This window comes from Magnolia sinica, chromosome 18 (assembly GCF_029962835.1).
Source record: "Magnolia sinica isolate HGM2019 chromosome 18, MsV1, whole genome shotgun sequence".
In the NCBI taxonomy this organism is placed as follows: domain Eukaryota; kingdom Viridiplantae; phylum Streptophyta; class Magnoliopsida; order Magnoliales; family Magnoliaceae; genus Magnolia; species Magnolia sinica.
Window position 1 is genome coordinate 43,335,344 of NC_080590.1, and position 24,990 is coordinate 43,360,333.

The 24,990-nt window shown below is 38.6% G+C and overlaps 2 protein-coding genes across 2 annotated transcripts; one reads left to right on the plus strand and one right to left on the minus strand.

Moving 5' to 3' along the window:
* LOC131232376 (uncharacterized) lies at positions 1–906 on the minus strand. The gene is made up of 3 exons (XM_058228603.1): positions 770–906; positions 298–619; positions 1–180 (listed from the first exon to the last, which is right to left on the minus strand). The coding sequence occupies exons 1-3, from the start codon at positions 904–906 to the stop codon at positions 1–3; spliced, it is 639 nt and encodes a 212-aa protein (XP_058084586.1).
* A 5,516-nt stretch (positions 907–6,422) lies between these two features.
* Positions 6,423–9,683, plus strand: LOC131232918 (uncharacterized). Its single transcript, XM_058229443.1, has 7 exons — positions 6,423–6,718; positions 7,502–7,688; positions 7,811–8,259; positions 8,642–8,736; positions 8,916–8,993; positions 9,422–9,483; positions 9,575–9,683. Exons 3-7 carry the CDS (start codon positions 8,212–8,214, stop codon positions 9,616–9,618), a joined length of 327 nt encoding a protein of 108 aa, XP_058085426.1. The 5' UTR covers positions 6,423–6,718; positions 7,502–7,688; positions 7,811–8,211; the 3' UTR covers positions 9,619–9,683.
* Positions 9,684–24,990: the final 15,307 nt, after the last annotated feature.

Consider the following 24,990-nt stretch of genomic DNA (forward strand, 5'->3'; position numbering starts at 1 on the left):
TCACAGATGACCCTTACGAATAAGGGTCTTGATCTCGTCCTTGAGGTCCACATAGTCGGCGGTGTTATGGTCGTGATCCCGATGAAAGCGGCAATATTTGTGTTTGTCGCGATGTTCCAGGTCGGCCATCATACAAACGGGCCAATTCAGCAGCTTTTCTCCTCGGATGTCCAATAGAATCTGTTCGGTAGATGTGTTAAGGGGGTTGTAGGAGCGGAACTTTCCCTCCGACCTTCTACTCAGGCGACGATCGCGAGGGGCGCAGTCATCGGGTCCTTTGCTGGACGGCTAGGATACCTCGTTCCTAGGCCTCTTCCCTTTACCATTCGACTCTGCCACTTGGACATTTTTGCATGCATTGAAGAATTCCTCGGTGTTAGTATACTTCTGAGCTCTAGCAATGAGTTTTGCTAATGTCTTTGGCCGATTATTTCCAATGGAGAAGGTGAATTTCCCTTCTTTTAGGCCGCTGAACAGAGTGGTGAGCGTTATCTTGTCATCGTAATCTTCCACTAACAATGCTTCCTCATTGAAGCGAGCAATGTAGTCTTTCAACGACTCCTTCGGCTCTTGCTTGATGGCAAATGGGTGAGTATTAGGCTTTTGACTCCTCTTACCACTAATAAATTGGGTAAGGAATAGTCGACTCAACTCTGCGAAGGAACTGATGGAATTAGGTTTGAGTTGCCGGTACCAACTCCGAGTGGATCCTGTAAGGGTGATTCAAAATTCTCTACACATCATCGCATCTGTTGCCGTCTGGATTTACATCCACGAACGATAAGCCTCCACATGCTCGGATAGGTCACCAGACCCAGAGTACTGAATGACAGGAGGTATCCAAAACCTCTGTGGCATCACCTCATCCATGATTGTAGAGGTGAAAGGAGGCTCAGTCTCTTCCATCATTGCTTGAACAGCCTCGGGAACGGACGACGGTGGTTGCTTCTTTTCCAATGTCTGAATCTGTTGCTGATCTCCGCAAACCGTGCTTCCCAAGGATCCTTATTCTCAACTACTATCTCCTGGGTGTTTTTTATTTCCGAAGTCCTCCTTACCCTCCTTCTTTCCAGTTCGTGACGGAGATCTGTCGGCATTAGGGCCGAGGTGACCGAGGCGTTCATCGGAGCTCGAGTAGCGGTGTTCCGAGCCTAGACTCGGATTTGGGTCGGGGCAGGATTTTGAACTGAGGCCGGTGCCTGGGGGTGTTGAGGTCCCTAGGGCCTCATGCTCCTCAGGGTGGAATGAGATTCCACGGTCAGACCAATCGGCTCGGGAACAGGGTTTTCCTGAGTCAGACGTGGTTGTGGTTCCTGCTGTTGCTTCATCTGGTTAACCTCATCACGTAGGGCCTGTATCTTATTTTGTATGGCTCGATACTTACTCGCCCAATTACGCGAACGCTGGGAAGGCCCTGGGGTCCGATTCGGCGTGAAGCAAAGAAGAAGAACGAGTCTGCTCTAGTTCCATAGCTACCACTTTTTTCTTTCCTCTTGCCATAATGCTCAAGGATAGAAACCTGACCTTTCGTATCAGTTTCCCACAGACGGCGCCAAAAAATGTTAAGGCCAAAATCTAGGCGGCTCTGCACTTTGTCCTCCTAACTCCAAACCTCTTCAACGTCTCGAACGTGCACACTTGGAACAAGCAAAGGAGACCCTTGGCTAAGCTGGGGGACCCTCCGATGCCTAAGTCAGGTCAAGGGAATCTGAGTCTAAGTTGAAGAGTAGTGAAAGAGAACGAGATATCCTGTCCCTATAGCAATGGGGTTTCATTGTATTTATACTTGATCATTGGACGGTCTGGGTTCGTTATTCTCGGCATGATTTACTCAATCAGTAGGATACTAAGTTCATGGAGATATTATCCGCAATCCTGGGATCATGTAGCGTATCGCGGCCGAAGTAACCGGTCACGTTTGCTTATGGTAGTTTCCAAGTTCGGTTTCAGGAGCTCATACCTTGGCACGGAGGGCTCGGCTTGGGTTGGACAGTCGGGTGTGTCCGGTTATGCGCATTTGCCTTGGACGTGCCTGGGCCTTTGTCATAGAGTTCGTTCGTCACAAGCCGAGCTTCGGCATGGAGGGGACGTGTTAGGGCAGGGCTTCATTTTGGGCATTCTGAAAGCTCTCCCTCCGAGTTCCGAGGTGAGTGTTGGTCCTTGCCCAGTCGCGACGAGTCTTCCCGCTACCCAGGCGGATAATAATATTTGTTTTTGGTCGGATGGTAGGACGGCGTGGAATGTTTGTTCTGAGCGTTGCACCAACTACTCCGGGCCCAATCCGAGCTAACTATTGACCTCAGAGTAAAAGTGCCACTATGACTTGACCGGGATTCTTCTTCAGTCGTACTTCTCATTTCAGATTCCTGTATATTCGACTTGATCAGGAAGACGTCAGTCCTCTGAATCGTAAGGGGCCCAGATCTTCCCATAACATTATTATTATTATTATTATTATTATTATTATTATTATTATTACCATTATTATTATTATTTTCACTATTATTATTATCAATATTATTATTATCATTTATACAATTTGTCATATTTAATTTATATCTTCACAGATTGTTAATATGCATAAATTGTATGAATGTAAGTGAAGATTAGTATATATTATTTGTGTATCATTTGTATGGTGATACATGTGTTACGTTTTAAATTTTATAAAAGGTGTCAAATTGCTTGAAATATGTTATCCACTATAGATTTTTCTAGTATATTTTATTTTTGTGTATTATAAATTCTATAATTTATAATTTATATTAATGATGTTGTAAGTGTATACACATAGGATGGATTATGGTTACATATCATTTTGATATGAAAATTTTAAATCTTACAAAGTATATAAATAACCTTTCATAGTGTATATGTTTATGTTGTATTACTTTTATATTTATATTACATTAGATTACATAGTAACACTCGAGTACTGAAAAGTACGAGGTGTTACAAACAATCCTGTAACCCCTAGAAGAAGGCAAGTAATCGCCATACGAAATGCCCATGCTATCCATAGATGAATTAGATCACTAAAAAGAAAATTTCAATGGCTCCCATTCAAGGTAGAATGGCTTGATTTTTGGGGAGTCCTTTCTTCCTGATGGAGCACGTTGGATGGAGTGGATTAAACATACACATCACTTTGCATCACACAAAATGTTGAAGGTTTTAATGGTGTGCATCCCCATCCCAATTGTTCCTTGTGGTGTGGCCAACCTGTGTTTTGGATTGGCCTGATTTTTTTTTAAACTCCCCCCATCCCATTGGGGCATATCAAATGAATGGAGTGGATAGACTATACACACCACTGGCACCCCATTGAAATTTTTTTGAGAATAACTAGGTTTGGTCCAATGTTTCAAATAGTGCTCGTTGCGTAGTGTAGCCGTAGCGCTACATAGCGTACTAAATAGTGTAAATCCCATGTAGCGTATGCTACAGGGGTTGTAGCATATGCTACAACTACGTAGCCTACGCTACAATGTATTTTTTCACCATCTTACTCATTAATTATTATTTTTACATTTTATTTGTATCAAATGTTGAGGAAAGTGACATTTGTATTGTACTTGATACTTTTAACATGTGGGATTTTGTCATTTCATACTTGTAACTTGTGGTTTCAATTAGACATTATGAATTAAAGTGGTTTGCTTAGAAAGTTGTTAATGTGATAATTATTTGATTTGGTTTATCTATGTAAATTGGCTTTTAAGAAATGATAATTAATAACTTGTTTCGCATTAAAAAAAAATTTAATAACTTGTTTGAACATGCTTATACTTAAAAAATTATTAAATTTTTTTGAATGACTTTATACTTGAAAAAATGAATCATCTTTCTGGCATTTTTTTTTTTCTTTTTTCTAAGTATTTATCACATTTTTCTATTTTTAAATTTAAAAATAGAAGTACCGTGTATCTTATGCTGCACTCTATATAAGGTTGAGCACTACGCAACACACTACCGCTATTTAAAACATTGGACTTTGGTCTTACTTAAATTTCTTTCTTTCTTTCTTTATTCTTTTCTTTTCTTTTCTTTTTTGTTTGAAGATTACTTCAATTACTTTCTTTAAATGTGGGCCCCATTAAATGTGCTGAAAATTGAATTTGGCCTGTGGAGAAATGGACTTAAAATGGATATTTTTTATTTTCATTTTCATGAACATATGGGGTTTTAGCTCGAATTACAAAATTAGTAGGCTCACTTTGTGGCCCAGCTAATGATTGGAATTGCCAACTTTTTTAGCCAACACTACCTTACAATGGGCCCAACCCAATGATTGTCTTGTACGCCACACATGTATGTGGCGTTGGCATAGTTGATGAAAATTGCTGCTTCAAGATCACCCTACTGTGAATATAGACAGTAGAATTCGTAGTAATTCTTTCCCACCATCCAAACAGAATTTCTGGATTCCACAAATCCCAGATTGTCAAGTATGATTGATAGAATGAAATTCTCATGGAATCCAATTCCTGGAATTGAATTCGCAAATAATTTCCAGATTCTAGGATGCCAAATGACACCTTGTGGTGTTCTGAAGCATACAGGACTGAAACTTGTGAAAGTTAGATCTATTTTCTAGGCTCAATCTGTCCAACTCACGGTGGAGATTCCTTTTGAAGGCCGAAAGGAACCATTAGAGCACTATACTACGAAGCTATAGGGATTGATATCCGGATGCTTGGTGGAGATCTGAAATAAAAACTCCACCATAGTTTACCAACAAAATCTTAATAAGTCATCTGGTGTATATCATCATGTACAATTATCATGATAATTTTATGATTTTCAGCACATATAATGGGATATTCATAATACGGTGGATATCATAATTACGAGAGCATATTTATATAAAGATTACATCAAGATTCAAATAGAGTTGAAATAAGGCAGGATTAAAAACCATATTGTATAAACAAGTTTATCTTCAACAAATCTATAATTACATTAATCCTCTCATTAGGGTTCAGATACGGTCATAAAGTCACATATGCTGCAGCGGACAACCAAGTGTTTATCGATTTAAAAGAGGTGGGAGTAGAATTGAGAATCTAAAATCATCATTAAGGTTGTGGTTGGAAATACTAAATTCTATTGAGAGGAATGACTGGTCTCCCAAATGGTCAGTGTGCTTGGTTCTTGTACTAAGAAACTTCACTTGCCCAAGCTAGTTTGATGGACACAGTCCATTGTGCCCAAGAGGTATGCTAGATACATAATGGCATATTGCAATACGATGTGTCGGGACTAAAGGCATTGGATCAGGGATGATATTCAGTGATCCACATTGTTGATCTGACAAAAAACAATGATGAAGGCGGCTGTCTCAAAAATCTCAAGATTGTAACATCCTAAACTTTCAAATCAATGGCCCACACAACAACAATTAAGGAGATGGTCCATATTCAACGGAAATATGTTAACCAATCTAGGTGCTAGAGTACTCCAATTGGAGGGTTTTTTTTTTCGTACACACGCACAGGCACTCACACCACAGTGGATTTTCACCATAATTGGAGGGCTTAGTTATTAGGTATCCTCATTTGACCGCAAGGCATATCTTGTAAATGGTCTGAATCACCAGACAATCCCAGATCCAATGGTTATAGTCCCGCCATATCCTATTCCAATATGTAGGGACGGATGTATTCTAGTGAATCTCTGCTCAATGTTGAAAGCACTTATCATTTTCCAATAAGTGGGCTTTCTAAACAAACAAGGGCAGAGTGAGTAGCAGGCAGAATGCCCATCTGAGTTATATGGTAGATTCCAAAATCTACAAAAAAAAAAAATCCCATGGTAGTATCTACTATCGGGATTGGATGATAAGATGCCATTAATCCAATCATTTCCGTCGCTTTCCAAATCTCCAATGAAATTTGCAGGGGACCAAATGCAATTCCATACCATCTAATCTCATGTTTCAAAAGACCAAATTATTATACCAACAACCTTGAGTTATGAACTACCACTACACCAAAATCGCCAAACTAGTACGGTTGGCATTTTGGTTCAGAAACGGCTTTAAGCCGTTCCTGACTTGAAACGTGGAATAGTTGTTGTTGTATATTGTTACTTTCACTTCTTTGTTGGTGTGTCACGATTGAGTGTTGGATATTCTTATTTCTTATTATTATAGCTTATTGTATTATTTTGAAACAGATGGACGGAATGGATTCTATTTTAACCCTCTAAGTGGACCCCACATGGCCCGAGGTCACATTTATGTAAATCTGCCGCAGACTACTGGATCATTTTCATCTCCAAAATGCCCTAATCCCTCAAAACGTCCAAAACGGGAGCTCCCTCTCCCTGTCCCGATCTCAACCATCTCTCTCCATCTCCCTCTCCCGATCTCGATCTCCCTCTCCCTCTCCCGATCTCCCTCTCCTGATCTCAACCCTCTCTTTCCATGCAATTTCCTCAACATCTTGCTCAAAATGCCAACAGATTGAAGCTTTTTTGCTCTTTGCAGGGTTTTCAGCTAGCTCTGCTGCTCCCGATGCAAGATCTCGTGCGAGAACGGAGGAAAATGATGGATTCTAGAGATCTCTAGTGTTTTGGCAAGTTTCATGTTGGGATAATCGAGAAAATCCAAGCTCTTGGAGGTTTCCTTTTGAGATATGCTGAACAGCAGCGGCATTGCTAGAAAATCGAAGCTTTGTATGAGATTATAGGGTTTCTGTTGAAAGTCCTAATTCAGGTATTTTGAAGAAATCATGGTTTTTATTATTTAATTTCTGGTTCTTATTATTTCTGTTGGGACAGAGACATACAAATCGGATGGCATTTCGATGAACAATGCTGAAATTACAGTGCTTCGATTTGTCAGTTCATAGATATCCAAGCTGAGTTCTTTTGAGATTTCTGTGTAAAAATGTTGAGGGAAAGGTTACTTATTTCTGTTAATGAAATCTTTGACCCTTTGCAAAAAGTAAACACTATGATCTGTTTCATAAAGGAACAGGGAATGGTATTAACCCATTTTCTATAAATGGTGATTAATGCTTAACTTTCCTCATACTAGTCATACCAAGGAAGATCATTCGGTATATATGGCACTTCTATGTTTCCTAGTATATTCCGCTTTTATGTTTCTTTAAAGCCACACTTACATATAAAAAGATCCCAGAACTACGATCCTCGACTCACAGTATACAATTAACCAAAGACACATCAATTGGTCCATGTACAATTGAAAGAATACCATGGCTAAAATTAGATTCCTGTGCCATTCCATCAATGCAGGACATGTATGAGCATGATTAATGCCTACTCCATTTAAGATATCATGAGAAACAGCACCATTATCTAGCATTAGAAATTTAATGTGATAGGTTGGTATACCTGTCTTATATGTCATAAAAGCTAAAAGCTTCAAGGTATATTTGCTAGCATGAGAAATAGGTTGGCATTTACTAGGCTGAAATTTTACATGATAGAAGAAACAACACCATTTACTAGCATGAGAAATTTGATGTGATAGGTTGGCATTCCTGCCTTATCTGCCATAAAAGCTCAAAGCTTCAATGCTTCTGCTGTCCAAACTCAGTTTGCCAGCATGTACAAGAGCCGCTATGGTTGTGCATGTTAAAAGTAAAAAAGGCTTCTGCACTAATTGCTTAAGACTGGCTCTACTGATAGAAGAAAACCTGGATGTCGATTCCGATGGGGTACGCTCTCAACCGAGCTGTTCTAATTTCTCGTGTCTTATGCTACTTTCATCCCTATGATAAGTTTCTGATGCTGTCTGATATTGTCCTTCTTTGTTGTGGCTTTATCATGCTCTTTTCAGGGTAAAGTGGATTTTAATGACACAGAGGCGTGAATTTTTGTTTAAGGAATACTGGGATTTGATAAAGCAGCATGAAGGCTTATCAGTGCAAGATCTTCATACTGCAGATGCCCTATTGAAGAAGGGCAAGAACTATGGGGAACTCCCTGAAGATGAAAGGGATTTAATCTTTGATGTTGGTGAAATGAAACAAAAAAGTGATGATGAGTTTCCATTAATTGGAAAATACACAGAATAAGATGTTTGGAATTCCTTTTGATACGCTTTGATTGGAATTCCTTTCTGTTCTTGGATTTGCAGCTCGTGATTTCCATTTTATCCTCTCAGGCATAAAGAGGGCTTCCGAGTCTTACAAGACAGGAGAGATTAGTACAGACATTGTCCTGAATGTGTCCAATCTGATGAAGGATATTCGCATTTGCATGGTATCAGACGATGACTTCTCCGAGGTAAATGTTGTCACCAATTGCTTATGTTTTAAAGATATTGTGGCAAGTATACTCAACAGTTGATCTCAATTTTCATAAGCTACCAAATTAATTGACTTGGAATTCAGCTAGAGCGACTCAGTTTAGTTGATTCCGAGTATGAAATCAAATTGCATTTCTGTAAAATTTCTTATGCGTTGGTTGACTGGCCAATTTCTTCATCATGTTGTGGGTTTTTAAGCCTGCTATCAGTATATGTGTGCAGATTGTTATTGATCTTTTGTACTTGACGACATTAGGTTGTAGAATCTATCTGTGATAAATCACTAGAACCAGTACATATCAATGCCCATGCCAGCACCATCTCTTAGAATTGTTCTTTGTTGCGTGTTTGTGGTCGCAGGAAGAATGTGAGGATCTACGTTACAGAATGAAAGAAGGCCATCTTAAAAGAATGGAAGACAACTGTTTCTGCTCACACAACTGCCGAGATCGAAAGTACTATCATCAAGGCTTCCTGGCTCATCTAGATCAGTATTAGAAAAAGTTCCTAACATGGACCCCTCCTGTCGTACATTTATTAAACTAATTGTATATACATTTACCATTAGCTCTAATATTAATCTAGTGGAAGAAAAGAGCTATTCAACAGGTGAGAAATTGCTATTTTGATGCAGGGAGCAGATAAAAGATCTTAAGCCTCTGAAACAGGGGATGCCCAATAAAGTTGAAGAGCGCCCTCGTTCTTCTTCTTTGTATCCTTTATAACTATAAACTGTTTTATTTCAAGTTGTATGGCTTCTTTGATATCTTTTATCTAGCGATTGAGAATCCATTGAAGGTTTTTTCATTTATCCTTAAGTGCATTTTAGAAGTCCCACCACTGCAGGTTTGCAACCCCGAAGAGTGGGCTCTACTCCTTCCTATAGCTTTAATTTTAGATGCAACGAACGAGCTAATAAAAGAAGGGAGGTTCATCTGATATGTTCTAGTTTTGAAATGGATGATCAACAATTATATAACATGGGATGAACATGTAGAGAGATAAACATCAATAGGGATAGAGAACCATTATCTTAACATTACCTTTGATAGGCCAATGACAGCTGATGTGTTTCAGTTGTATGATCACTACACCAAAATCGATTATTATTGCCAATAAAATCTATTTTCTATGAGATAGCATGATCACTCCCAACGGATGGTTCGCCACACAAAAAAGGATATGCCTGTCCATGAGCGATTGTAAGTCTTGGGCTGAACTATCTATTGGTGTGATATTCGTAAGTTGTGATGTTTCTTATAACTTGAAAATTTTCTTTTCATCTTCTTTCAGTTCATTCAGAGACTTGGAACCCAATGTGGTCTGTGGCAAGGTAAGGTGAAACTAAGTTTCAGTTATGTTGCTGGAATGCTGTTTGTTTGGATTTTGGTAATTGGTTTAACTGCTTTCACAGCTGACATGTTTAAGTTGCAGATGTGCAGCTACCGGTTTCGTATGCTCCAAAGTTCGAGTCTGTTTCTGATATGAAGGAGAAATTGAAAGGCAGGAGGAGAAGTTCTAAGCCGACTAAACTGCGAGTTTCTTCCAAGATTGATATGTGCAGTCACTTGCAAAAATTACCTCATTGTACCTTAAACAAGCTTGCTCTTCTTTTTTCCTCTTCTTCTATATCTACAAATTGTAGCTAGAAGATCCAAAGGATCACAGCCTTCCAAGCAAATGTAAGGCTTATATTGCTACAAGTATTCTTATTCATAATTCTCAAGGAATCATACGGAATAAGCAAAAGCATATGGTGTGATATTTGCAAATGGCATTGATTTTACATAGTCATGAACTGATTGTTTTAATCCATTTTCTCTGTTTTTGTATTTTTTTTTTCTGTTCCTCTTCATGTCAGGATTATTCCATTTTCTATCCCTTTAATTACTAATGCATGATTTGGATTTTCTTTATAATGTGTAAGATTTTCTTTTGAGTTCCTTATTCAGTTAATCTGCTTAATATGTTTTGTTTTTCTCTTTTTTTTTTTTTTGGAAATACAATTAATTTTAATCTGGAAATTATAGCAAATGGACCAATAAAACCTATAACTAATTTAAGGGATTTGTGTCTTTGTGGCAATCAGTGTTTCAAAAATGCAGCCTGAAAAAAAAAAATCAGTTCTCTTTCCAAAAACAAAACTGATATATCCTGTGCAATAACCAATATGTTTCCATATCCTAAGGGTACAATACATTACGCAATAATGATATGGAATGATTTCTTATCATGGTTAAGCACACAAGAGAATTGATTCTTATAGAATGATTTCTTATCATGGTTAAGCATAAGAGAATTGATTCTTATATATTAATGCGGCAACTATGGATTAAAGGTGACACCACCTAATGCATCTGTCCATTGTAACGCTTCCTGCAGTAAGATTCATGGCACAAGAGTCAACTTCATCTGTCAATTTCCCGTTTTATTTTTTCCTTTATTTATTTATTTTTTCTACAGGTACTATGAACATTTCTATGTGATGGATCACCTGGCAGGTTGGCATATGCCTGCAAAAATCAGGAGAAAGCCACATGCCAAATTCTTTTTGTAAAGTGGTGGATCACCTGGCAGGTTGGCATATGCCTGCTGTAATTGGTTCGTGGAGCAAGCATGCCTTTGTGGCTTGCAAAACTGCCAGATCAAGGAAAGAGAACCTTTGCTTGCTATAAGAATGGACTTCCACAATTATTATTATTTATTTATTTATTTTGGTTTCTCCTTAACAATGACCATGATATCGCTGTTTTTGCTATTCAAAATATTTATGTATGTTTGTTTGTTTGTTTTTTTTTTTTTTGGGTGCAGTAATGATGACAATGTCCCTTTTTTCATTCAGAATTACTGATTGACCACCATGCATGCGAGTGTGTTGGCTATGGTTCTTTTATTTTGCACAAAAAGCTTCTGTCTATTATTGCAGTGTCCTCAATTTCAGCTTTGCATATATCAGCTAACTTAGTCACCCTGATCATCTCTGCACAGCTATACTGCAAGCGAGCTAGACATACGTTCAGATAAAACTCCTGAAGAGCGCGCTCTTCTTGTAGAATCTAGAAGGGAGTTCTACTTTCCATATTCTATTTTACATGTTAGGAAGAGCCTTCTTAAGTTTTTTTTTTTCTTTCTTTAGTCAAAACCTCTGAAGGATGTATTTTGGTTAATTTGCTTAATTTGCTTTTGTGGAATTCTTTTGCTATGTTTTTATTATTTCGAAATTCAAATGCTCTCTCTCTCTCTCATTTGCGTTTTTAGATATTAGCATGCATTGATGTTTTTCTAGATTTTTTCCTGCTCAGCAATCCTATCCAATTGTACAAGTAGCGGTGGGCATGGCATTGTTCTTCTTGATTTGTAGATGAGGGGTTATGGACATCTTTTATTGAAAGTAATTCTCTTTTATGGCAAGGGACCTTTCTTGTTTCAATGTTTGTCTAAGGATATGTTCACGATTTTTGCTTATTTCATGACTTTGGAAATGCCTTGGATAGATTAGCTTACGTTTTTCTTTGGATTAATCTTTATTTTGATGGAATGCAATAAACTTCTGTTAATTTATTTCCCTTGACCCTAAATTTCGTGTCTATCGGGGTTTGAAATTGTTCTTAAAATTCCGTCCTAAAATTTGACCATTGGCAACATTAATAAGCATTCTAAACCATTTCTAAAATTGTGCCTAAAATGTGATGGTTGGCACTAGAACGGTTTAAAACCGTTTCTAAAATTTCGTTTCTAAAAATTGAAACGGTTCTGAACCGTTCCTGATTTTCTGCGACGCCTCCTCTAGGAATGGTATTAAATTGTTCCTGAAGCATTTAGGAACGGTTTAAAACCGTTCCTAAATGACGATTTTGGTGTACCGTATTTTCCATGGTTGGGTTTAGAAAACATGTAGAATTCCTCGAACTCCAAGAACCGTAGTCACCTAGGTCAACTATGGTCCAATAATAGTTTAAAACTAATTTTAAACTATTATGGCTTAACGTGGTCTAATAATAGTTTAAAAAGAGCTTAAAACTCCTCTAGCTCCATGTGATGATTAATGCACACAAATTACATTAAATGCACTAAAAGAGCCCAAGCTGCTTAGTGGCCATGAAAATAAACTGAAGAAGCAGTTTTCAACAAATAAATGCTTATTAATTATAAATTACAATCATTACATCAAATCAAAATTTGAGACTAATCTTTTTAACCTGGGTCTTATATCTTGGACCTTTTGGTTAAACTAATTTACACCACTAGTATAAATTTAAAGAGCAGGATTATCAACTATCTCACATTTTCAGAGTATCCTTTAAAACCGCTCCTCCACCTCTCATGGGTCTAACAAACTACTTCAGGCACGTACCATATCCACCAGTATTATAAAATACAGCATTATTAGTGATAGTTGTTTTATTATATTATCACTATATAAGTTAGGTGCAGAAGGAATAATAGGGTTCTCATCCTGAGGCTGTATGCAGTGTACTCCAGCTGTTTTTAGTTCTAACAAGTGGGACCCATGGGTTGGTAATCTAGACCATTGGTCTCTTTCAGTGTACCAGAATCTCCCATAATGGAAAATCATAGCCTCATTGTGGAAACATTACATGGGCCCCACTTCTTAGAAAAAACCGAGTATCCTGTGGCTTGAGGATCAGTCCTAGGTGGATGAAAATGATGGAGGAATGAGTATGTGAGTGGGTCCCACTGGACTTTGGGAGACTTAGATCCACATGGAGCCGTTGTTACTCACTTAGATCCCTCTAGCCTTGATTTTGGATAAGTGGGACCGATGGATTTGGTGATCCAGACCGTTGGACTGATGGGCCCCACTTGTACAAACAGAATTAAAAGAATCTATGGCCTCTTTTCTTCAAAACTAAGTTTTGGAAATGTATGCTTGGTTGTCTCATCGGTGCTGTGTCCACAGTGTGAGAAATATCATTGAGATTTTGAAAATATCGCAGCGATATTGTTGTGATATTATCAAGAGATTTTTAAACATCCAGACATGTTTTAAAAGTCACGAGAAATTCACGATAGTAACTTGGATATAACAATTAAGTAATTTGTTATATAATACATGTACTTAAATTATTGATTATTTATTAGTTTAAAATATTTTTATTTTTGGAGAGATTTTCCAATAATATCATGAGAAAAACTCAAAATTTGAAAATCTCCGGAGAAGTTTCCAACCGATAAATCGCCGAGAAAGAGATTTGTCACTGTCCCGCTCAGTGGTCTTTTTCCATCTCTATCAAAACAATAATAATCTTTGATACTCTGATGGTGTGTGATGAATGATACTCATGCTCTTAAAATTTGCAAATGGCACACCAAGTTATTCAAATTGAACTGTCCAAATTCTGGGTCCCAGTTAGATGTATCATGAAACAAAACATTGCGCTTATTTGATATCCAAGTATCTGATTGGTTGATATTTGTTTAATGTCTAATAAATGTCCACCAATCCAACGGTCAGATTATCAAATAATAAATAAGAGATTTTAGTCCATGAGACATCTAAAGTGGGACCCATAATTTGGTAGTTTAAATTGACTTACTTAATGCCATTTATGCAATTTCTAGGTAATTTATAAGTGATGTAGTATCAAAGCTTCTCTGAGAAATTTCCTAATTTACGAACCATATATGGCCCACCCAACTTTTTGAGCCCACTTGCTTTTACCTTCCAAGAATAAGCCCAGCTGTACGGCCCCAATTCTCAGGTTGAAAATGCCCCTGCTTTTCCTTCCGGAACCGGATCGCCTGGTGCACGAAGACGAGCGCTGACGCTCCTCGAACTCCGCGTTTTACGAACCGTTCAAAAGGGTAGCGGATTGCGTATCGAGTAACTCAGTACACTAAGCGTACTGAGTAATCTCTGTGGGGTCCACCGTAATTTATATATTTAATCCATGCCTTCCATCTATTTTAAAAGATAATTTTAGGGCTTCAACCCAAAAACAAAGCATATCCAAAGCTTAAATGGACCACATCACGGGAAACATTGTGAATTGAACTTCTACCCTTGAAAAATTCTCGAGACCACAAAAGCTTTGGATCAAGCTTATATTTCTGTTTTCCCTTCATCCATGTTTTTTGGGTTTTTATTAACAGGTTGAATGACAAATAAAATCACTGTGGGGCCGAGCAAGGTTTCAACAGTGGAAATCATTATTCCTACTGTTTCATGTGGTATGGTACACTTGACATTTGGATATGCTTTAATTTTGGTCTTAACCCTTTAAATGAGTTGGTAAAATGGATGGATAGCATGGATAAATCACATACATTCACGATTGGCCCAACGGAGTTTTACTCAATATGATAATAGCATACTGAGTAACTCATTCGGCAATTCGATTTCGTTCAAAAGATATCAAAGTTATATGGCCGACAGTTATGTATTTACTATATCCACAACGTTCATCCATATTTCGAGATCATTTTGGAGCATTATTAAATTTTTTTTAAAAAAAAATCATATATAAAGATCAACTGGACCACGCCACAAAGAGCCGCGGGAAAATTGATTTTCACCGTTAAAAATTTTGTAAGGCCCACCGTATCAGTTATTTTCCATCCAATCTATTCATAAGGTCACAAAGACTTGGATGAAGAGGAAAAACAAATTTCATAATGATCAAAAACTTCTATGACCCCTAAAAGGGTTTCAATGGTAGACGTTCAATCCTCCATTGCCTTTAATAGTGTGTGGTCCACTTGATAGTTAGATCTATCTTATTTTTCGTCTCAAGGAGTTTGCCAAATAGATGGACAGTTTGGATATAACACATACCTCATAATGGGACCCACAAAAAGCGGTGAGATTACAACAAGGAAAAAAAAAAACAGCTAGCGATCGGGTCAGTAGTTACGGATTATAACCGTAGCCATAACCGTAGTGCCTTATGCACTTTTTTTTTAAAAAAAATAAAAATAAAAATACATGGAGAACTTTATTCTACCTACATTTTTCTCTAATATATATTTATATAAATATATATATCTAAGCATATAAAAAAAATTTCTCTATTTATTTGCATTTCTTTCTTTATTCATTTAACAAGAATATATTTTAAACCAAAATTAGTTACTTAATGTACCATGTATGATTTTGGGGTAGGAGAAGCTACTTTAGCCAAACAACCTAGTTATTTTCCAAGATTCCATCAGGTTGATGGTCAAAAATCTATTTCATTCACTTCATGATCAATTTCAATCAGTTCGTGGTCAATTTCATTCATTTTATTCACTTCGCGGTGAATTTCATTAACCTTGCGGTCAATGTCATTCACTTTGCAGTCAATTTCAATCACTTCACGGTCAATTCCCTTCATTTCATGGTCAATTCCATGCATTTCACAGTCAATTCCGGTGATTCCCCTTCACTTCACGGTCAATTCAATTCATTTCACGATCAATTCCCTTCACTTCATGATGAGTTTCATGCATTTCGCGGTCAATTCCCTTCACTTCACAGTCAATTCCGGCGATTCCCCTTCACTTCACGGTCAATTCAATTCATTTCACGGTCAATTCCCTTCAGGGCCTATTTGTTTTTTCAAAAGCAATGAGAAATACACAGTAAATAGTAGTTATTAGGATTTCACCATGTTTGAAAATTCACAGGAATTTGTGCCTTTGTAATTGGTTCAAAAAAGATAATTTTAATTTTTGAACTATAGGGTAATGCATATGATATATCCATTCCGTCCATCTATTTTATTACAATATTTTGGAGCATGAGACAAAAAATGAAGCAGATCTAACACTCAAGTGGCCCACGCCAAAAGAAACAGTGGCCCCGCAAAGTTTTTAACGGTAAGTATTCGATTCCCTTTTTTGGATGACGTGGTCCACTTGAGTATTGGATATGCCTCAATTTTTTACTTATGATATGAATTCAACTGGAATAATAGATGAACGATGTGGATAAGTGAAATGCATCACTGTGGGACCCACAAATATTTTGTAATATTCTTGGTTTTTGTGTCAAAAAGTAAGCAGTCAAATTAGGCATGTTGGGGGAAATAATTATTACTTTTTTACGCTGTATTTACCAGTTCACGGATAATCAAACACGCCCTCACTTCACGGTCATTTCCGTGCATTTCACGGTCAATTCGCTTCACTTCATGGTCAATTCCATGCATTTCACGATTAGTTCCGGCGTTTCCCCTCCACTTCACGGTCAATTCAATTCATTTCATGGTCAATTCCCTCCACTTCATGGTCAATTCAATTCATTTCACAGTTAATTCCCTTCATTTCATGGTCAATTCCATGCATTTCACGGTCAATTCCATCAATTCCCCTTCACTTCGCAGTCAATTCAATTCATTTCACGGTTAATTCCCTTCACTTCACGGTCAATTCCATTCATTTCACGGTCAATTCCGGCAATTTCCCTTAATTTCACGGTCAATTCCTTTCACTTCATGGTCATTTCCGTGCATTTCACGGTCAATTCTGGAGATTCCGCTTCACTTCACGGTCATTTCCATGTATTTCACGGTCAATTCCCTTCACTTCATGGTCATTTCCATGCATTTCACGGTCAATTTCGGCGATTCTGCTTCATTTCACGGTCATTTCCATTCATTTCACGATCAATTCCCTTCACTTCACGGTCATTTCCATGCATTTCACAGTCAATTCCCTTCACTTCATGGTCATTTCCATGCATTTCACGGTCAATTCCCTTCACTTCACGGTCAATTCCATGCATTTCACGGTCAATTCCGGTGATTCTGCTTCACTTCACGGTCATTTCCATGCATTTCACGGTCAATTCCCTTCACTTCATGGTCAATTCCATGCATTTCATGATCAATTCCGGTGATTCCGCTTCACTTCACAGTTATTTCCATTCATTTCACGGTCAATTCACTTCACTTCACGGTCATTTCCATGCATTTCACAGTCAATTCCGGCATTCCGCTTCACTTCACGGTCATTTCCATGCATTTCACGATCAATTCCCTTCACTTCACGGTCAATTCCATGCATTTCACGGTTAATTCCGGTGATTCCGCTTCACTTCACAGTCATTTCCATTCATTTCATGGACAATTCCCTTCACGGTCATTTCCAATTCCCTTCACTTCATGGTCAATTCCATGCATTTCACAGTCAATTTCGACGATTCCGCTTCACTTCACGGTCATTTTCATGCATTTCACGGTCAATGATGACATGCCAATCATATTACAATATCATAATGTCAATCAAAGAAACAAAGTATCTAGATGGATGATTTTACTTTCCAGTGTTCTGGCCTCTCACCGTATTGGAAGATTACGTCTAATTAAACACACTATTAAGTATTTCTCTTGCATAAAGAAAGGAACAAGAGCTCAAGGGACATCTATCAATTATATATGTTTCCCTTCTATTCTAGATCATCAAGTGTTTCTAAACTAAGCTATATTAAACACACTATTAAGTATTTCTCTTGCATAAAGAAAGGAACAAGAGCTCAAGGGACACATCTATCAATTATATATGTTTCCCTTCTATTCTAGATCATCAAGTGTTTCTAAACTAAGCTATAAACATAATGTCAAAACAAACGCAAAGCCAAGGAAAAATTCCACAATACTAAAACCACATATTGGAGGATTTGGAGCACCTTATTTGTGAGATCTCTTATGTCCTTGTCATTGCATGTGCTATAGTGACATTCCTGCACATACAATGAATCACAAACATTGTCAAAAACCCTTTGACTCCTACCAAGGCACGTGGTCCTTGGACTTAATGGGTCTCCTCGAAACATGTCCCTTGTTTGTCTTCTCCACGCGAATGTCTCTCTTGTGTATTCTTCATTGCAGGGATAATTAAAAATAAAAAAATAAAAAAAATCCTTAATTCCATCTTCCGAAGCAACAACCAAGTCACTGTCCCACTGAGTCACTATCATTTTGAAAATATGGCTGTCACTTAGCAGGCGTTTTATTAACATGATGGAAGGTGATCATTCCCATTACAAGAACCATAATAATGGGTTCGGTGATTTTTATTTTTATTTTTTATAACAATGTTATCAACCCACTCGGGATGTGCCACATTCATATCCTTGAATCTTAGGGTGAAACCACATTTTGTCTCTTTTTTCTTTGTTTTTTTTTTTTTTTTCCTCCTCTGATTGGGTGCAACCTTAGGTGCAAGATCCTTCTAACTAGGCGTCACTCTTGCTTCCCGGCTTCGGACTCTTGCTCCTACTCCCACTCTTGCTTCCTATTTATTTATATTTGTTTGCATTTTGAAGAAGAAGCTTTCCCACTCCTGCACCTGAATTTGTTGCTGCTTTGCTTCATGCTTCATGCAACTATAGGTGTAACACCATATTTGATATTTCACAACTTAGAAACGTTCAAAGAAAAAGGAATCTCAAGAAGAATCAGGTCAAATATTTTGTTTTACCTAGCCAATAAGGAGATAAATATTGTAGCTGTAGATCCATGAGAAAAAGGGCTCTAATTACCCATCCTTGTATATTGGAAGCTCAATTCCTTTCTGATTTTTAATTGATTCTTTTTTGTTGCTTGCTCAAACAACCAACAAAATGAGGAATCTTAAAAGGAGCAAATGGCTTGTGATGCTAGAAGAATCCTTACATATTTCCATAACAACCAGGACCTCCAGATCTTGGAAACCAAAAAGACCATGATGTCCCACTGACCCAGTCGACTGGGTTAACCCGGTCGACCCCGAGCCACTGTCCCACTGACCCAGTTGACCCCGACTTGCTGTCCACCCTCTTACAATCGGCGGGTGTACAGCGACTCGGGGTCGACCGGGTTGACCCCGTCAACCGGGTCAGTGGGACAGTGGCTCAGTGGGACAGCTTCATTTCCTTTCGAGATCTGGATTGTTCCTCGGACACACTCTTCTCATTTCAATGAACTAGATAATGAGAAGGTAAGCATGTCCCTTTGCCTTGTTTATGCATTTGATAATGGATGGCGTGATACATTACCTGCTGTTTGAATTTTAGTCCAGCAGTCATGAATAAAACATGGATAGCTGTGTCTTATTTCAGTTAGAATAGCTCAATGAAAAATTGAAAGGGTGCTGCATTGGAGTCTATAGATGAGTGGAAACCAACAATTGTTTCATTTGAGACTAAACCATCAATTTGCAAGCCAAGGTCTGAGACGTAAGATGGTTGGTCATTCAAAAAAAAAAAAGAGAGAGAGGATGTAGAACTGTTGGGAATGGAGTAGCTTATCAAGGTTGGAATTTTCTTTCTAGAGCTACAGAGTTCGGGAGTAGACTTTTCTTCAACCTTCAGCCTCCTCTTTCGTTTATGAATTGCCTGTTGTTTGTTAACAAGAAATCTACTGCATGATACTGGTTCAGAGCAAATTGTCTGTTGTGTTCATAGTTCGTTTAGTCAGAATTTGCCTCTATACTTCATTTCTGATGCAGTAGTTTGTTGATATTTTCCATTTATTGAATTTAAACCATGTAGTCTTATTGAATATTTTATCCAGCTACTTGTAGGTTGTAACAGAAAATTATAAATTTCTTACATGCAATACCATTGCCAAGTTGTGATTATACTACTTGAGGTTTGATAATCCACGTGTGCTTATCCCACTCCTTACACATGATCATATGGCAAACCTCTAACCTGCCCATCTCTGGTGTTGCCCCCAACCTGGGCAGATGCCATGGCCCAAAATATTCAGGCCGGTCCAGTCATAAAGTGGACCGATTGTATGAACTTGATGCAGACCTGAGAATGGGATCTATCCAAGATTTCAATCCACTCATCATCATCAGCATCATCTTTGTTGGCGAATCTTTATCCCAGTTATTTGGGGTTGGCTACATGAATCCTGTTCCGCCATTCCACTCAATCACATATTGTTCGTTTTAATGATCGTCGCTGTGGCATAACTTTGATGCAGGTTGCCAACCTGACGCAATCATCCTCTGTTTGGGCTTGGGACTGGTAATGAAAACATAGAACTCCCAGTCTCTATGTAATAGACTATTACCCAGGTTGATTCCAATCAAGTGCAATCTAATAGTCTGTTAGGTTGATTACAATCAAGTGCTATCTAATAGTTTATTACATAGATTGGTTACAATCAATCAGTTTCAATCCACCACTCATCGATCTACAAATATAAGAAAATTGCCACTATGCGGAAGAAGGATATGCAGCCCACGGTTGAAGAGAACAGTCATTTGCTGCCGTGGTGAGTTTTGGGCAGGAATAACACGAGGCGACACATCGATAGACAGGTTGGATGTCATGAATCCATCACGTGGGCCCAACTTCTTCCTAGTATCACTGTAGTTTACAATGGTATCAGGGAATTGCATTGAATTGACCGAGGGAATTGACCGTGAAATGCATGGAATTGACCGTGAAGTGAAGGGGAATCGCCAGAATTGACTGTGAAGTGAATTGAATTGACCGTGAAGTGAAGGGGAATCGCCGGAATTGACTGTGAAATGCATGGAATTGACCGTGAAGTGAAGGAAATTGACCGTGAAATGCATGGAATTCACCATGAAGTGAACGGAATTAACCGTGAAATGAATTGAGTTGACCATGAAGTGAAGGGAAATTGCCGGAATTGACCGTGAAATGCATGGAATTGTCCGTGAAGTGAAGGGAATTGACAATGAAATTAATTGAATTGACCGTGAAGTGAAGGAGAATTGTCGGAATTGACCGTGAAATGCATGGAATTGACTGTGAAATGAAGGGACTTAACCGCGAAATGAATTGAATTGACCGTGAAGTGAAGGGGATTCACTGGAACTGACCATGAAATGCATGGAATTGACCGTGAAATGAAGGAAATTAACCGTGAAATAAGTTGAATTCGTCGTGAAGTGAAGGGAATTGACCGTGAAATGAATTAAATTGACCGTGAAGTGAAGGGGACTCGCCGGAACTGACTCTGAAATGCATGGAATTGACCGTGAAGTGAAGGGAATTGACCGCGAAATGCATGGAATTCACTGTGAACTGAAGGGAATTGATTGTGAAATGAATTGAATTGACCGTGAAGTGAAGGGGAATCACCGGAATTGACCGTGAAATGCATGGAATTGATCATGAAGTGAAGCGAAATGACCATGAAATGCATGGAAATGACCGTGAAGTGAAGGGAATTGATCGTGAAATGAATTGAATTAACCGTGAAGTGAAGGGGAATCACCGGAATTGATCGTGAAATGCATGGAATTGATTGTGAATTGAAGGGAATTGACCGCGAAATGCATGAAATTCACCGTGAAGTGAAGGGAATTGACCGTGAAATGAATTGAGTTGACCGTGAAGTGTAACATCTTGGAAAAATCCGTACAAAGACCTGAGTACCACCTCAGGTAGAAATTACTCAGGACCAAATCCTTTAGAAATTAGATGAAATTAACTAAGTGCTAAACTAGATTAGCTGTAGAATTAGCTTGAACCACTTTAAATACGAACTGCAATGCTCAAAACTTGTAGAATCATTAACGCTACATTACCCTGAAATCTAGGATTAATCTCTAAACCCGGTTGCTCTCGGGAGTACACCGAAACTCTGTATCGGACCTGGACCGCGCGTCGAAAGTCCGATTACTGCGAAACCATATGGTTAGGACCGCCTTACTGGACTTAACAACCATCTCAGAAATCAAATCCAGATAGTATCCAGAAGCGCACAACTTGAGCCCGGAGCGAAGTGTGTGAGAAATGTGAATACCTTTGGGAAATGAACTCAGATTTAAGTGAATTGGGTCGCTCGCTTGCAGGCTAAATTTAAGCTTTCAGACCGTCAGAATCTGACCCAAATACACCCTCGGATCAGAAAAATTTTCCAGAACAGGTCCATGAACTCGTGGCCCTGATCAAGCTACGATGACCGTTGAATTGAAATTGGTCTGCCACAGTCGATCCACAAATTCGATCGGACTGAAAACTTAGCCTGACCTAGATCCAATGTCAGAGATCTTAAGTCCGACCGCATGTAGAAAAGGGGCCTCCAGAACAGCTCCGTTAGACCGAAACGGCCATTATTTGGCTATAACCCAAGTATACCATGGCCCTGGCCTCATTCCCATCAGTTCTGGGCCTATATAAGCCCCTTAAACCCTCTCTCTCTCATTCATTACGAATTTGGAAAACCCTAAGAGAGAGAAGAGAGAAAAGAGAAGGAGAGAGAGAAAGTGTGAGAGAGAGTTGGCGTTTGTTCCTGGGATTCAACCCCGCCACTCCACGTGCTTAACTACCACTTTTATATCGCTATTCAGGTGATTCTGATTACGTTCTTAGATAAGAAAACCTAACCCTAATCTGTTTTAGGGTTTCAAATAGTGTAAGTGATGAAATAGCTAACCTATTTCATGTTATAGGTGGTCATCGTGCCGTAGACGAAGACTTGATATATAAACTGAGTTCAATACTCGTTTATCGGCAAAAGGTGTGGACTATAGATGTTTAGGTTATGGTTTTCAAGTCCTTCAATGTCAGTTAATGATTTATGACTGATTCGATTGTTATCACATAAGCTTAGATTCGATATTTCCCGTATATTACATATGTATGTAAACTATATTGATTTTAATGCATTCCAAGTGTTTGATATAATGTTTGAATGAATATGGAATTATGATTTGTGCTTGCCATGAATATTAGTTGCTAATGCATGATCGTGGGACACGTGGCAACTCCTTTGTGAAAGGATTCGCTACTATATGTATTTTTTAACTAACTTATTACATGTATGTAATATGTGTAGTCTAAGTGTTTGATAAAATGCTTGAGTGAGAAAATGCTTGATGCAATGTATTTGATGAGGGCGTTGAGATAGGATTCTAAATCCCCTTATCTATAGTTACAATTTGCTTTATGTAATCTATCTTGCTACTACATGATTTATGTATGGAATGCCTATGTATGTTAACATGTGTACAACGTATTTGTTGAAATGTTTAAATGAGATGGATACTGAAATTGGTTGTCACATGCTGTCTTGACTATCACATGTCAATGTCATTGCTTGAAGTGTGATTGGGGCTACGATGTAGTCTAGGCAATCGGTAATGGTTCACGGTCAGTGGCCAAACTATTTTAGCCACGACGGATGCGTTCGATGAATCCGAGTCGTACGTCGTTTGACAACAGTGGTTAGGCTACGCGGAATGCTTATACACTCCATGTTGATTAAGTTTACGTACGCTGGTACTAGTCGAGCTTGTCAAGTGACCCGATTGGCCAAATGTATGTTCACCATGTATGGACGCTACTGTTTGAATCTAAGGTACTAAACTTACCAGTGAAAAGCTCGTTTAACCTTGGTACCTCGATCCGCTAAGACTCATGAGCCGGGCATGGTGGTATGGGACACCGTGGTCGTGCTATCGGCCTACGCTGGGGTGACGAGCCTCCCCATAGTGACCAATGAGTAAACTAAACTCATGAGCCAAATATGGTAGTATGGGACACTGTATTCGAGCTGTCAGCCTACGATCAGGTGATGAGCCTGTAGTGATCTCGAGTGCACACTATAATTACGTTAAGGCGACGAGCCTTTCCATAGTAACCTAGAGTATAAAGTAGGCCTGCGCTGATGGTGACGAGCCTCTCCGTAGTGACTTAGAACTGCTATCGTATGCGATTAACTAGGATTGACGACCCTAAATGGATCATTGTTTGGGTAAATGATATAAAGGGAGGTGCCTTAGCTTCCCAATCCTACTGTATGAATATGCTTAATTAAGAACTTGGTTAATCACGCACATGCATCGCATTACATGTACCTTTGGCGTTGGAGTTGAGCACAGCATGAGTGTTGCATGTCGCGATCGTTAGATGTTGTCGCAAGAGGGAGTGCAGGCGAGGGCATACATCATTATCGCATTTCATACTTGCATTAACAAGAGTACTTGTCACGCCTCAAATAGAAAAATCGGATTCACAGGAATCCCGATCGCCAAATCCGGTGCCGACAGCCTCCGTAATACTCCATTTTCGGCTCCCAGCGCCTATATGCCAGGTTTCGATCATGGGATCCTACAAGGAGGATTTTTCAATGTATATTTATTTCGTAAGAAGCATAACCACAAGTTTACTCAAATCACAAAAGCAACATCATCATCACATATCCACTAATATAAACTTTGAATACAATGCTGAAAGAGAAAATATATATGTCAAAATAAAATCAAAGCTCTGGAAGACAGCTACACGCTCTAAGCTTAATATCACTACAACCAATGTCACCTGCATGCATCTATCGTGCATAAACTTATAGAAAGTTTAGATGGTGGTGAAAATGTGTGCGCAAGATAAGTATCAAGCACAAAAATATAACATCATAATCATATACTGTCAGAAATGCTGGTAAGATCATAAATCATACGATATCAGAGTAAGCGAAAATACTGAAAAATCTATGAGTTAAATAATATCAGAGTACGCAATACAAATCAGCTATGCAAATGAGGAGTCATAAAGAGCCAAATATCAGATGTTGAGGATGCAATGTAATATATAATTCCTGATGAGTTCACACATACCGCCAGCCATGTCTAGACCATATAAATGCAGAAACACAGTAACCCAAAATGCCATATGCCACAGATGTAATGCAATATGCGGTGCGAATGGAATGACCATGCTGGAGTGTGAAGTCAGGATGATAGTACGTGGTATCGCAGGTTATGAGGCCTATCACAAGGGACTTCTATCCAAA

Excerpts from the sequence above, each read along its gene's own strand:
- LOC131232376 (XM_058228603.1), bottom strand. The coding sequence starts at position 906 with ATGGAAGAGACTGAGCCTCCTTTCACCTCTACAATCATGGATGAGGTG. Across the intron at positions 620-769 it reads GAGGCTTATCGTTCGTGGAT|TGGTAAGAGGAGTCAAAAGC; the intron begins GTAAATCCAGAC and ends CCAATTTATTAG. Across the intron at positions 181-297 it reads GGAAGAGGCCTAGGAACGAG|ATTCTATTGGACATCCGAGG; the intron begins GTATCCTAGCCG and ends TCTACCGAACAG.
- LOC131232918 (XM_058229443.1), top strand. The coding sequence starts at position 8,212 with ATGAAGGATATTCGCATTTGCATGGTATCAGACGATGACTTCTCCGAG. Across the intron at positions 8,260-8,641 it reads CAGACGATGACTTCTCCGAG|GAAGAATGTGAGGATCTACG; the intron begins GTAAATGTTGTC and ends TTGTGGTCGCAG. Across the intron at positions 9,484-9,574 it reads ATGCCTGTCCATGAGCGATT|TTCATTCAGAGACTTGGAAC; the intron begins GTAAGTCTTGGG and ends ATCTTCTTTCAG.